The 13,804-nt window shown below is 41.3% G+C and overlaps 1 protein-coding gene across 1 annotated transcript in view; it reads left to right on the top strand.

The window, feature by feature from the left end:
• The window catches only part of MAN1A1 (mannosidase alpha class 1A member 1), a 201,860-nt gene that overhangs the window by 69,615 nt on the left and 118,441 nt on the right, over positions 1–13,804 (top strand). The window contains exon 3 of the mRNA XM_045010119.1: positions 74–189. Within this exon, the coding sequence (XP_044866054.1) occupies positions 74–189 (116 nt within the window). The remainder of the gene's footprint in view (positions 1–73; positions 190–13,804) is intronic.

Genomic DNA, 13,804 nt, shown 5'->3' with positions numbered 1-13,804 from the left:
TTTATTTTTAACCAGATTTATTTGAAGAAATTACTATTAGAGTGTATATAATTATATTTCCATGTGTTTTCAGGTAACATTCAAGGAGCAACAATAGTAGATGCCTTGGATACACTGTATATCATGGAAATGAAAGATGAATTCAAGGAAGCCAAGGAATGGGTAGAAAAGAACTTAAATTTCAATGTGGTAAGTATTGGGGATTTTTTTTTTTTATTAATTGCTAGTGCATAGTGATGATCTGAGAACAGGCCCTGTTGTGCTAGGCACAGTACAAACAATTTTGGGAGGTGGGGTATTTTTTGAGTGGGCACGTGTTAGGTGGGGACTAGCTAAATGGAAGGGAAAGGGACACTGGCCTGTCACTGTTTCTGTGAAGTCAACTTCTCTTCCTGAACTAATATACTGGTCAAAGCTACTTCATAGATGTGAAAAAATCAAGTACATTCAAAAAGCACTTTTTGGTTGACTGACAATACAGTTTTAGGCCAAAATGGTACCCAAAGTTGACTCCTAAATCAAAGTAATCTAACTTTTTTTTCAAAAGGGCTGAATGCTTGAAGTTCACAGTACAATTAGTAGGAGTTGCTACTGGGAACCTTTGGCAATCATAGAATATCAGGGTTGGAAGGGACCTCAGGAGGCCATCTAGTCCAACCCCCTGCTCAACGCAGGACCAATTCCTAACTAAATCATCCCAGCCAGGGCTTTGTCAAGCCTGACCTTAAAAACCTCTAAGGAAAGAGATTCTACCACCTCCCTAGGTAACCCATTCCAGCGCTTCACCACCCTCCAATGAAAAAGTTTTTCCTAATATCCAACCTAAACCTCCCCCACTGCAACTTGAAACCATTACTCCTTGTTCTGTCATCTGGTACCACTGAGAACAGTCTAGGTCCATCCTCTTTGGAACCCCCTTTCAGGTAGTTGAAAGCAGCTATCAAAATCTCCCCTCATTCTTCTCTTCTGCAGACTAAACAATCCCAGTTCCCTCAGCCTCTCTTCACATGTCATGTGTTCCAGCCTCCTAACCAGTTTTGTTGCCTTCCATTGGACTCTTTCCAATTTTTCCACATCCTGCTTGTAGTATGGGGCCCAAAACTGGATACAGTACTCCAGATGAGGCCTCACCAATGTTGAATAGAGGGGAATTATCACATCCCTCAATCTGCTGGCAATGCCCCTACTTATACAGCCCAAAATGCCGTTTGCCTTCTTGGCAACAAGGGCACACTGTTGACTCATATCCAGCTTCTCGTCCACTGTAACCCCTAGGTCCTTTTCTGCAGAACTGCTGCCTAGCCATTCGGTCCCTAGTCTGTATCAGTGCATGGGATTCTTCCATCCTAAGTGCAGGACTCTGCACTTGTCCTTGTTGAACCTCATTAGGTTTCTTTTCGCCCAGTCCTCTAATTTGTCTAGGTCCTTCTGTATCCTATCCCTACCTTCCAGCGTATCTACCACTCCTCCCAGTTTAGTGTCATCTGCAAACTTGCTGAGAGTGCAATTCGCACCATCCTTCCAATCATTAATGAAGATATTGAACAAAACCGTCCCCAGGACCGACCCTTGCGGCATTCCGCTTGATACCAGCTGCCAACTAGATATGGAGCCATTGATCACTACCCGTTGAACCTGATGATCTAACCAGCTTTCTATTCACCTTATAGTCCATTCATCTAGCCCATACTTCTTTAACTTGCCAGCAAAAATACTGTGGGAGCCCGTATCAAAAGCTGTGCTAAAGTCAAGGAATAACACATCCACTGCTTTCCCCTCATCCACAGAGCCAGTTATCTCCTCATAGAAGGCAATTAGGTTAGTCAGGCATGGTTTGGCCTTGGTGAATCCAATATCTCACTATAACTTGTGTGTCAACTTTAGACATTTAAAAACTTTGGTCTGTTTCTGTACAGGATGCAAGATGATAATCTACAAATAATTATAAAGAAAGGTATTAACTTTAATATACACCGCAACTGTCAGTGTAGTTATGCACTTTTATGCATACTGATAAGACAAGTGAAGTTGAGAATCCCATGACATGAAACTGAATAAGCTTGGGTTTAAGGGCTTATCTTGATAGAAATGGCACAGACTAGCTGTTGTAAACTAGCTTCCTGTATGGACACTACTCCACTTCTTGGAATTCAGTTCTTTTAAATCACAAGAAGGCACTCTTAGTGCACATTCTATGAAATAAGCACCCATAGCATGAACCATTGTTAACCAGTAGGTTTTTTTAGAGTGGTGGAGTTAAATGTGAGTTTAGTGCCGTTAGAAAACTAAATTTGAATAAACTTACTTTGAATAACACTAACTTTAATTTAGTTAGGTTAGCTCCAAATACCACTTACGGCTCAGCACTTACAGTGAGTGAAAAACAGAACAGGCTCCATTCTTTCAGATGTCTGTATATCTCTGCTGAAATGTTGTATCATATTATCCTGCAATAGTTAACATTTTATTGCCTTTTCTTCCTTAACTTTTTGTTTGTATATTAAATTTCTGTGACATTTTTAATAACTGTCTTTTTTTACCCATGCAAAATATTTATTTTTTATTATAAGTGCAGTGGCACAGCTACTAAATATTTACTGTTACACAGCTGTTGTATAGATGGGGGTTATGTGAAATTAATCTGACAGTTTTTCAGTTAGTTGCTGCAGAGAGAGAAGATTAATCAGGTAGCTATTTAAAAAAGTATACTTGAAGTCTTCGTTTGAAGTCTTGGACTAACATTCTACAAATTTAGTTTTAGAACTCTGCCATTTCACTTTCCACAGCTATCAAATTTGTTTTCTTTACATACATAACCTGGTAAAAAAGGGTAAAATGAAGAAACATATAGCACTTAAAAATTGCTTTGAGGCGAAACTCTTAATCTCTCTTTGTCTAGGTATCTATATGGCCCCCATCATCAGAGTATGGCAACATAGTTTAGCTAAATTAAATGACCCTTTCTATAAGCTTGTACAACTAAGGATGTTCATCTGTTTTATTTGGCTAGTTTTAGGTTGTTCTTTTTCACTGGATAGTCTTACTGTTACCAAATTTATTAACGCAGCCACTTTGAGATTTGCAAATGTGTATGAAGAATTTGTATGAAATTATTGTTTGATTAGTGGAGCTGAAAGACTAAAACCGAATAAGGGTATTTGTCAAATATAGTTTGTTTTTACGGCTCAGAAAACACTCTCAAGCTTCTGAGAAGGCCAGCTGTTGAATTCTCTACAAATTTGGCTCCTCTGGTGAATACTGACTTTCTTGGTATACTCAATGGTTTGAGTCCTGTCTATAGGTATGGCACTTCTCATTAGCCTTTTTTAGCTAGACAATCTTCAGTAAAATTACCTCCTTTAAAAACAAGGCTGTTTTTATTCTGAGATAATTAATTAAATGGAGAATGGCATCTATGCTGAAGTTTAGTTAAACTAGCAGATGAAAATGTCTTGTTAATATTAGATTTTGTTTAGTAGTTTGCCAAAATAGGCTCAAGTTGGTATACTTAAAATGTCTCACTTAAAAGTGGTTTTCTTTTGTTTTAGTTTTGAAGATGAATAGAAATAAAGTATTTCGAAAGGTCAGGGGAGATCCTAAGGATACATTTATCATGGGGTGTAATAAATTGTTCTCCCATCAAAGTCTATTGGAAGGAAAACAAGCATGAAAATAAAATATTATGAATGGCATGGAAGTTCTAAATGTGTGCATTGGGGATTGAACAGTTATGAGTAAAAAGGGATGTTATACTGACTTCTTACTAGTTGTATAATATCTAGTTTGTCAGTTATGCCACAGGTGTGTAATATTTTTGATCGGTAATATAGCAAACCCTGTAATTTAATTTTAGTAGTTGAAGTATGAACAGGGTTTTATTTACATAATTATTGGTATTTGGTTTAAAATGCGCCAAGCTATTGAAAAATTGTAAGCAACCAGTCTGTCACCATCAGTGTTATTTTTATAGTAGTCTTAGCCATGTAGGGCATTTTTAGTGAGTGAACTGGATTAAAGAAAAAAAGTTTTTGCCCTAGTTTTTCTAACGAGAGGGCTTTTCCCTGGTAAATCCTTCCCTACTTCCTGAGATCTGTCATGAGCAATTTACTCATTCTGACTGAAGAAAGGTGGACAAGGCTCAGCTCTCCTCAGTCATCCCAAAGGGCTGTTAAGGGAAACAATATTGTATGGTTTCCCTCAGAGGGCCTGAACATGTTGTCACTGCAGTTATTGGCTCCTACCAATCTGGTACAGGGTTAATCACAGGCTGTCTTCCCCAAAAACACTAATGACTACTGTTTCTTAGAGTGCTTGTTCATGTCCATTCCAGTCAGGTGTGTGCATGTGCATGGCAGCCAGAAGATTTTTCCCCTAGCATCATCCATCGGGTCAGCCTGGGCGCCCCCTGGAGTTGCACATCTTGTGTTTAAGGTGCCTCGGGGAGAGTCACCAGAAGGAGTGGTGCCAGATCGGTCGTGAGTTTTGCCCTAGGACTTTGAAAGACAAAGACTCACATCTTAAAGTCCTCCTTATGGAGGCTGCGCTCCAGCCCCCGTCAGACCCCGGATCGGAAGCACTTCAGGCCGCAACCCTCTCCGGGGTTCTACCAACCACAGAACCGCAGGACAATTCCTGGAGGAGGAACAGGAGCGGCAGGAAAAGACAGCACCCGTCCTCAGGCCAGGGCTCTGGCCAATCCAAGTCATCTTCAGGCCAGAAACAGGCACACGAGGATGGCGCACCAGTGCATGGACTGGATCCAACCCATCTTACTTTCTCGTCCTGACTGTCCCCTTTCTATCTTGTGTGGGCTCATATCACATCGAACCGATGGGTGCTCCACACAGTAGAAAGGGGATACTCTCTCCAGTTCTCGGCCCTTCCACCCTCCTTCCCCATCCGTCTTCAGGGACCCTTCTCCTGAGAAACTCCTCATACAGGAGGTGCACTTGCTCCTGTAGCTGGGAGCAGTGGAAGTGGTTCCTCGGGAGCCGAAGGGCAAGGGCTTCTATTCCTGGTATTTCCTAATACTGAAAGCCAAAGGTGAGCTCAGGCCTATCCTAGACCTACGAGAGCTCAACAGGTTTATAAAGAAGTTCCTCATGGTCTCTTTGGCCTCCATTATCCCTTCCCAGGATCCAGGGGACTGGTATGCTGCCCTCAACTTGAAGGATGCATACTTTCATATAGCAGTTGGACCAACCCACAGAAGGTACCTCAGGTTTGTGGTGAGCAACAACCACTGCCAATTCAGAGTCCTCTGCCAGCAGCTCCTCGAGTATTTACCAAGTGTATGGTAGTCGTGTCCACATTCCTACACAGGCATCAGGTACAAGTCAACTTGATAAGAATGACGTTCAGTGAACCGGGCCTTCTCCTGAATGTGGGGAAATCTACGTTGTCCCCGGTTCAGTGGATAGAATTTATAGGGATGGTACTGGACTCGACACAGGCCAGGGCATATCTCCTGGAAGTGAGGTTCCAGGCCTGGGTGATATCATTTGAAGTCTTAGGCAGTTCCCCACCACCACAGCAAGGAATTGCCTGAAACTCCTGGGACACATGGCTACTTGCACCTATGTGGTGCAACACGCCAGGCTCAGACTCCAGCTGCTCTAATTGTGGTTAGCCTCAGTGAATCGGCTGGGTCGAGGAAGAGTCATTGGAGCTCCTTTTCTCCCGGGGACATCACAGCCAGAACTACTACTCTCTCCTTTCACCTCTGTGATACAGCTGGAAGCCAGTGAGGCATAGCTGAAGCTGAACAGGAGTGATAGCTGCTTTGAGTCCTTCCGGCTTTGAGCAGAGCTGCTTTTGGGGCTATAGGGAAGCAGTGTTCATTTAGGAAAATGGTGCCCCCTAATCTCTCTTCTTAGTGACAGGCTGATTTACTTAACAGAGGGGACCTTGAGGGCCATGGTTTATAGTCTCAGAAGCCTCAAGTGGCCTAACCTTGGGCTACATGTTGGATGCCACTGATCTAAATAGATGACAAGCAAATGAAGGATGGACAAGCCAATCTAATAGCCTAATTTTGGCAATTAATTTGGCAATTGATCTTTGATTATCAGCAGGTAAGTAGGCCCAGTGGTCTGTGATGGGATGTTAGATGGGGTGGGATCTGAGTTACTACAGAGAATTATTTCCTGGGTGCTGGCTGGTGAGTCTTGGCCACATGCTCAGGGTTTAACTGATCGCCATATTTGGGGTTGGGAAGGAATTTTCCTCTAGGGCAGATTGGCAGAGGCCCTGGAGGTTTTTCACCTTCCTCTGTAGCATGGGGCATGGGTCACTTGCTGGAGGATTCTCTGCGGCTTGAGGTCTTCAAACCACAATTTGAAGACTTCAATAACTCAGACATAGGTTAGGGGTTTGTTACAGGAGTGAGATTCTATGGCCTGCGTTGTGCAGGAGGTCAGACTAGATGATCATAATGATCCCTTCTGACCTTAAAGTCTGAGTCTAATCAAACAAAACCTTGGTGGTGATAAAAATGCCTTCTAGGTCTATGTATTGTTTTAATTACTTCTTGAAAGAAGTATTTCCCCCCAATCATTCTTTAATGAAGACCATCAATATCAGAAAAGACAGTGGGAGCCACAGCGACTAGGTCAGCAAAGAAGCTGCAGCATGTTGCATGGAAGAGGTGCAGAGAGAGGAGGTGACAGAGGGGGAAGTAGGCATGTTGCTTTGGCACACCGAAGTTAGGAAGTAGGTTGTGCAGATCTTTGAAGGAAAGGCCAAAGGACTCAAAGTCGATGCAAGGTTAACATGTAAGGAGAAAATGCTATATTCTATAATTGAGACTCATACTTTTTTGCCTAAGATATATCTAGTCACGTTAACAGACCACGGGGTTAGCTCCCTTCCAAAATAGCAGGAATACATCCATGTTACTCTGTTGGTGTAAAACTCAATCACTGTAGAAATACATGAGAATTAGTACTGTACTTCCTAAATCTCTGCTACACAATTCACTCTACACTGATTGTCTTCAGATCTGCTCCCTATGTTGGTATTAGATCAGCGGTTCTCAAAGTATGGATCGGGACGCCAGGGCTGGTTTAGACTTGCTTCAGCCCTAGGAGGTGGAGCCCAGGTTACAGGCTTCCTGCCTGGGTCTGAAGCTCTTAGGCTTTGGCTCTGGCTCCCTCACCGGGGACAGTGGGGCTCAGACTTCAGTCTCCCTTTCTGGGGTCATGTAGTAATTTTTGTTGTCAGAAGGGGGTCGCACTGTACTCCTGTACTAGAGGGATCTGATCCGTAAATTCAGGTTGCCTAACACTTCCCATTGTAAAGATTTCTTGCAACTTTTTTTTTTTTTTTGAGAACTCTCTTGCTTCTGTATGCAACAAACCTTTGTCATTTGTCAGAGGACGAATGCTCTTGGTCCGGGCTGGCCTTGACTTGCCCACCACTGACTCCCCCAGCATCTGGACCCAGTGGTCCTTGCGCCCCTATGGGATGACAGCCTATAACTGTTTTCAGGTAATGAACTGTCTGCGCTCTGGGGCTGAAGCTTCAGGGATTCTAACAGGTCATTTAAGCTGTAAAATCAACTGCTCAGAAGCTAGGAAATGCCTGTGCAACCACAAACCTGTTGTTCTGTCTCTTCTGTGTATTCATTATGATACAGTCTTCAATTACATGATCACATACATTTTATGAGAGGACTCAGCCTCATTTAGTTCAAAGTGGACATACACGAAGGAGCAGAACTAAAGTCACACTGACAGCTGTAAATATTGCATTTCTTTTTTGCTTTTCTGACAGGTTAATGGTTAACACTGAATAAAGATTGATGGATTGTGGAGATAACTGATAAAATAATCCCACTTGATGTTTATGCTAGATTGGATGGCTCCCTTTTTATAAAGAGTTTGTGCTTTCACTCTTCTGCATGGTTTTTATTTTAGTTGAAAAAGACCTTTCCTGAAATTGTACTTAACTTTAAAATGTATTCATCGTACTCACATAAAATACTGAAGATATTGCATCTTATTTTTTGAATAAGAGAAGACAGTAAAATTGCTTTTATTAGGATTTTGCTGTAAAGGTTCCTCATTCAAAATATCTTTCCTTTACCTTGCAGCAGATATTTTTGCCTGATGTCTATTTTTTTTTTGTCCTTCTGGTCAGACAGATTGAGAGATAAGTAGAGGTCTTCACCATGTGCACTTGCTTATTTTGCTTTCATATCCCCTTTGCACAGTTGGCTGCACTATAAAATATCTGGCAACAGCAGTGAAATATGTAATGATAGTAATAGATTAGCATGTAAAGACCTTAAAAGCTTGTGGGTTTTGTTTATGCTAAAGTTAACAGAAGCTTGCACTTCACAATCAAATGTGGGAGGTTTCTATCAGCCAGTGTTCCATTTCACTCTTCTGTGGCCTATCTCAGCCAGTACATAGCACTTTCTTCAGACCACGATCATTATTGCAGTGTGAACTTGCCAGGGGCCTGCCAGATGCCTTCCTGTAACGGAGCAAATAGATTGTAAGCAGCTAGTGTGAGTGTCTTCAGAAATATACCTTTTTGTATCCGCTCCTTATGCTCAGTTGTAGCTGAGAAGAAGTTTGTGGAGGCTTTGTTTTTAATTATATGAGTGTTTGTTAGGGCGGTGTACTTTTCTTTCATTAAAGAGATGTAAGGGAACAGAACAATTTACTTCTGCCACATGTGCTTCTTGTTTGTTTCACCTTGCTTTGAACAATGAAAACAGGCTTATCAGTGCTGCAGAATATGTATTTAATAAACAGATGTGATGTCTTACTTAGTCTGTATACAGTTCCTGGAGTATTTGCTGCTGCTTGGCAAAGCACTAAACAGGGCCAGAGTGAGATAAGACAAGTCTTTCCAGTGTGGCTAGTGCATTAAAATATACTTTCCAGTAGACAAGTTCAGCAAACCAGAGTGTGTTTTTTTTATTCAAGTTTTTGTTTAGAATGAAATCTTTAAATGAGCTTTACCTTTAGTCAGTCAAAGGTAAAGCTGGTACACTCTGCATTAGGCTGCTGAGGATAATGAAAAGAATGGTATGACAAAATGAAGTTGGGAGAAATACCTATTCATATGTGCCGATGAGGATAACTTAGCCTCTGCTCTACATAGTTTTACAAAGGGAACATCAAGGATCAGTTTCTCCTGACCTTAAATGAGATTTTTTATTTCCTAAGGGGAAAAAATGAGCAAAAATCCAGTTACTTCTCCTCAGGGATTCTAATAGGATAATATAATACATTAAACAACTTTTCAGATACCCTTTTGAGTGATCAGTTGGAGGTATAAAAGAGGAAGGAAGACAAGGGCACATGATCTGAGGACCAAAAATAAGAGCCATCCTCTTGGTGTTTGCAAAAATGAGGAGGGGAGGGCTCAGCCCTAACCAAAGAGGCCTTTTCAGTTGAAACAGGTTAATAGTTTGTCCTAGAATTCTTTGGCCCCCTTTACAAGTTTTTCATAATATGCATCTTAATTTTCAACTGGTCCGATAGAAAAAATAGCTTTGCCTCTTGCCTTATATGCATCCTTTGAACAAATTATAAATGAGTAGTAGGATAAACATAATGGAAGGAAAATAAATAGGTAGGACTTTACATCTTAAATATTGCAATACAATAAATCTAATTTTACCCTGATTCCTAAGGCTGACATATCAGTAGCCTGCTGCTTATATAATGTCTTCTTTCCTTAGAGGGAGAGTTAGAGTTTGAGGCTTCCTTCAGGTGAAGATATAAAGCTGCTTCTTCTGCTTTACAAATCTCTATTTCATCCACATACTTTGCCAAGGTGAAACTATCTTGGCATAATGATGTTAAGGATAACTATCCTACTAAAGATGCTGCTCTTAAAGCTACACTCCATGAAATGTCTGGCTCCTTCATTTGTTTCATATGCTTAAGTGGATTTGAATCAAGAATTCAGTAAGAGTTGAGATTTCAAACAAAGCCACAAAGAGAGGTATGTGGATGCAGTTTTGTAAATCTGATAACTTTCAAGCAATTGTTAGTTTCAAAAAATGAACTGGAGGATCATCATTTTGGCAAACATTCACAATGGTGGCGGAATCACTACAGATGGTTTGATGGTAAAATCTTTTATCTCAATTATGTGATAAAGGAAGATATTGAACAAAACTGGATCCAAAACTGATCCGTGCAGAATTACACATGATATGCCCTTCCAGCTTGACTGTGAACCACTGATAAGTATTATCTGGGAATGATTTTCCAACCAGTTATGCACCCACCTTCTAGTAACTCCATCTAGGTTGTATTTCCCTAGTTTGTTTGAGATGGTGTTGCAAGACAATATCAAAAGCCTTACATCTACCACTTCCCCCCTATCCACAAGGCTTGTTATCCTGTCAAAGAAAGCTATTAGGTTGGTTTGACATCATTTGTTTTTGACTGGTCTCTAATTCCCCGGGTTGTCCTTATTTCCCTTTATAGATTGGCACTATATTTGTCATTTTCCAGTCCTCTGGAATCTCACGTGTCTTCCATTATTTTTTAAAATAATGGCTCAGATATATCCTGTGTCTGCTTCATGGGTACTCTAGGATGTGTTTTATCTGGTCCTGGTGACTTGAAGACATCCTAACTTGTCCAAGTAATTTTTAGCTTTTTCTTTCCTTATTTTACCCTCTGATCCTACTTCATTTTCACTGGCATTCACTGTTAGATGTCCAATTGCTACTATTTGGTGAAAACTGAAACAAAAAGACATTTAGCACTTCCGCCATTTCACATTTTCTGTTACTGCTTTTTCCTCCCTGATTGAGTAATGGGTCTATCCTGTCCTTGGTCGTCGTCTTGTTTCTGATGTATTTCTAGAATGTTTTTCTTGTTATCCTTTGTCTCTAACTCGTTTAAACTCATTTTGTGCATTAGCCTTTCTAATTTTGTCCTTACATACCTGTTGTTTATATTCATCCTTTGTAATCCTCTTGGTGTTTTGACCTAGTTTCCACTTTTTGTAGGACTCTCTTTGCGTTTCAGATCATTGAACATCTCCTGGGTAAGCCAGGCTGGTCTTTTGCCATACATCCTGCCTTTCCTGTGCAGTGGCGTAGTTTGCTCTTCTACCCTTAATAATGTCTCTTTGAAAAACTGCCAACTCTCTCTTGAACTTTTTTCCCTTAGACTTGCTTCCCATGGGCTCTTACCAACCAACTCCCTGAGTTTGCTAAAGTTTGCCGCCTTGAAATCCATTCTTTATTGTGCTGTTTGCCTTCCTGTCATTCCTTAGAATCAAGAACTCTACCATTTCCACTCAAGCTGCCTTCCACTTTCAAATTCTCAACCAGTTTGTCAAAATGAAATCTAGAACAGCCTCTCTTGGTAGCTTTCTCTACTTCCTGAAATAAAAAAAAATTGTTTCTAATACATCCCAAGAACTCATTGGATAATCTGTGTCCTGCTGTGCTATTTTCCCAACAGATGTCTGGGTAATTGAAGTCCCCCATCACAAGTAAGTCTTGTGCTTTGGTTGTTTTTTTTTTGTTTTTTTTTAAGTTTCATCCACCTCTTCTTCCTGGTTTGTTGGTGTGAAGTAGACCTCCTACTGTGACATCACCCCTTTTTTTTAACCCCTTTTATCCTTACCCAGAGACTTTCAACAGGTCTGTCTCCTATTTCCTTCTCAATCTCAGTCCAAGAGTATAGATTTTTGATATATAAGGCAACACCTCGTCCCTTTTTTCCCCCCTGCTTGTCCTTCCTGAGCAAGCCGTACCCTTCTATATCAATAGAATCAATCAGTAACTTGCAGTCAGGCATTAACCTCCAGAATGTATCTGTCTCTACCTGGGCCCCTACAGTTGACCAGAAGGATTGAAGAGAAAGCTACTTGCGCCCCCAGCTCCTTCACCATTACTGCCAGAGCCCTGGAGTCTCTTCTGAGCTGCTCCAAGTCATACCTCACAGTATCGTTAGTGCTCACATGGATGAGTAGCATGATGTAGCAGTTAGAAGACTGGATGATCCTTGACAATTCCTGTGTAACATCTTGGATATTGGCTCCTGGCAGGCATCACACCTCCCGGGAAGAGAGGGTGCTTACGAACAATAGTCTCAAACCAATTTTGGAGCTAGAAATAGTGTCCAGACTTCTGTTTTGTGGTTCTCTTAAAGACTACTGGAGTAGTCCTCTAGCAGGCCTCTGTTTGGTTTGTGGGAGCGGTGAGACATTGCAAATGTAGCTGATGTACCAAGTTGTGTGTCAGAATATTTTTCAGTACTGGCAACAAACTTCTTGAAGACACTTGATGACCAGGACAAGCAGCTGAATGATTGGCAGACAGATGGGATGGGCTTAAACAGCAGGCTGCAACTTTATTAATTATACTTCAGGGAGGGCTGCTACACTTCCTGATCTCTGCTCTCTGATACCAGCCATTAATTGGTTCTTGTGTGGGTTACATGGCTGTGATCAGAAAACAAACAGTTATTCTGGATAGACAAGGGAAGGTCTACCCACTGACTAAGCTCTGTTGTGAAATCTTTCTGCTCTCCTCCCACAACTTCCCCATGTAAGGTGTGGGGTGGAGTGACAGAGGCCACAAGGTTGGATGGGGGCAGGATCTCGGGTCTGAGACTTCAGGTTCCACCTTCCACCCCACTGAGCATGAAGTCCAGCTGTGCAATCCTGGTTCTCATTTACCTCTGTGAGATGGCCCTTTCAGACTTTACATGCACTAGCCATGGGGGGAACACCAGTGATTAGCATGAACTCATCTCACACCCACTAAGCCCTGGTACCCATCTCCTCCCTGACCCAGTGCCTCGTCAAGGGGCCAAATGTCTGCCACAGCCTGTGACAGATGTACTCTGTCATCTCTAAGAAGCTCAGGACCATTGTTATGGATATCCCCGCATTATCACTGCTCTCCCTCTGAGCTCCCAAAATAATCCCGGCTACCTCATGGTTCACATTTTTTAGTGCTTGCCCCCATGCAGGTTTACTCAGTGCTTCCCTCGTTAAATTCATCTTGCAAACATCTGACAAAAACAAGGGTGTGTGAAGTCATGACTGCATAATCCACTCTACATCTCTATATGTCCTAATTCTTAAACATAAGAATGGGCAAAGGGAAGGATACTGGAAAAAGTAGTCTCTTATATCCAGAAGATTGGCAGGACTTTAGGCTGACTTTGGCTTTTCTTTCACATAACATTATAACTTTGGAACAACCTCCCAAATAACCTCTTAAACCTATTCTATACCATGAAGCATTCCATCTTTTATGCTCATATGTCACTGATTTTAGTTCTGTATTGTTTATGCAGTCTTTTAGTCTTTTAGAAGCTGCATATGTTTGTGTAGCACAGCCTATTTATTCTACAGCCAATTCTTTATATGCTAATAGCACTACAAAAATATGATTCTTGCTAATTGGCAAACTCACTAACTTCATAGTAGTTTTTAACCACTCTAGCAATTTACAGCCACTTTTGTGCCATTGCACTCCTTGGCCCCTGCCCCAAAATTCAGGTCTTTCATCTATAATACAAACTCACTTAAGGTGTCCTTGTGTTATCTGAATGTATGACAGAATCATTAGTACTAATGTGCTAACCTCTCTGGCATTTTTAACTGAAGTGTCAGCTAAGTTCAGTTCTGCAAAATGAAGGCAACGTTTGAACAGAATATTTTGAGAGCAATCAGGCACTAGGTTAAGTAACTTTTAAATGATCAGTATTTAGAAATCCTACATCTCTCTCATTGAAATGACATTGTCAAATTATGTAGGTTGTCATACACTTCAGAGGAGCAGACATGAAGAATCCATTGGAAATTT

This window comes from Mauremys mutica, chromosome 3 (genome assembly GCF_020497125.1).
Source record: "Mauremys mutica isolate MM-2020 ecotype Southern chromosome 3, ASM2049712v1, whole genome shotgun sequence".
Lineage (NCBI taxonomy): Eukaryota > Metazoa > Chordata > Testudines > Geoemydidae > Mauremys > Mauremys mutica.
The sequence above is the reverse complement of the archived record's forward strand: the minus strand, read 5'-3'. Positions and strand labels throughout refer to the sequence as shown.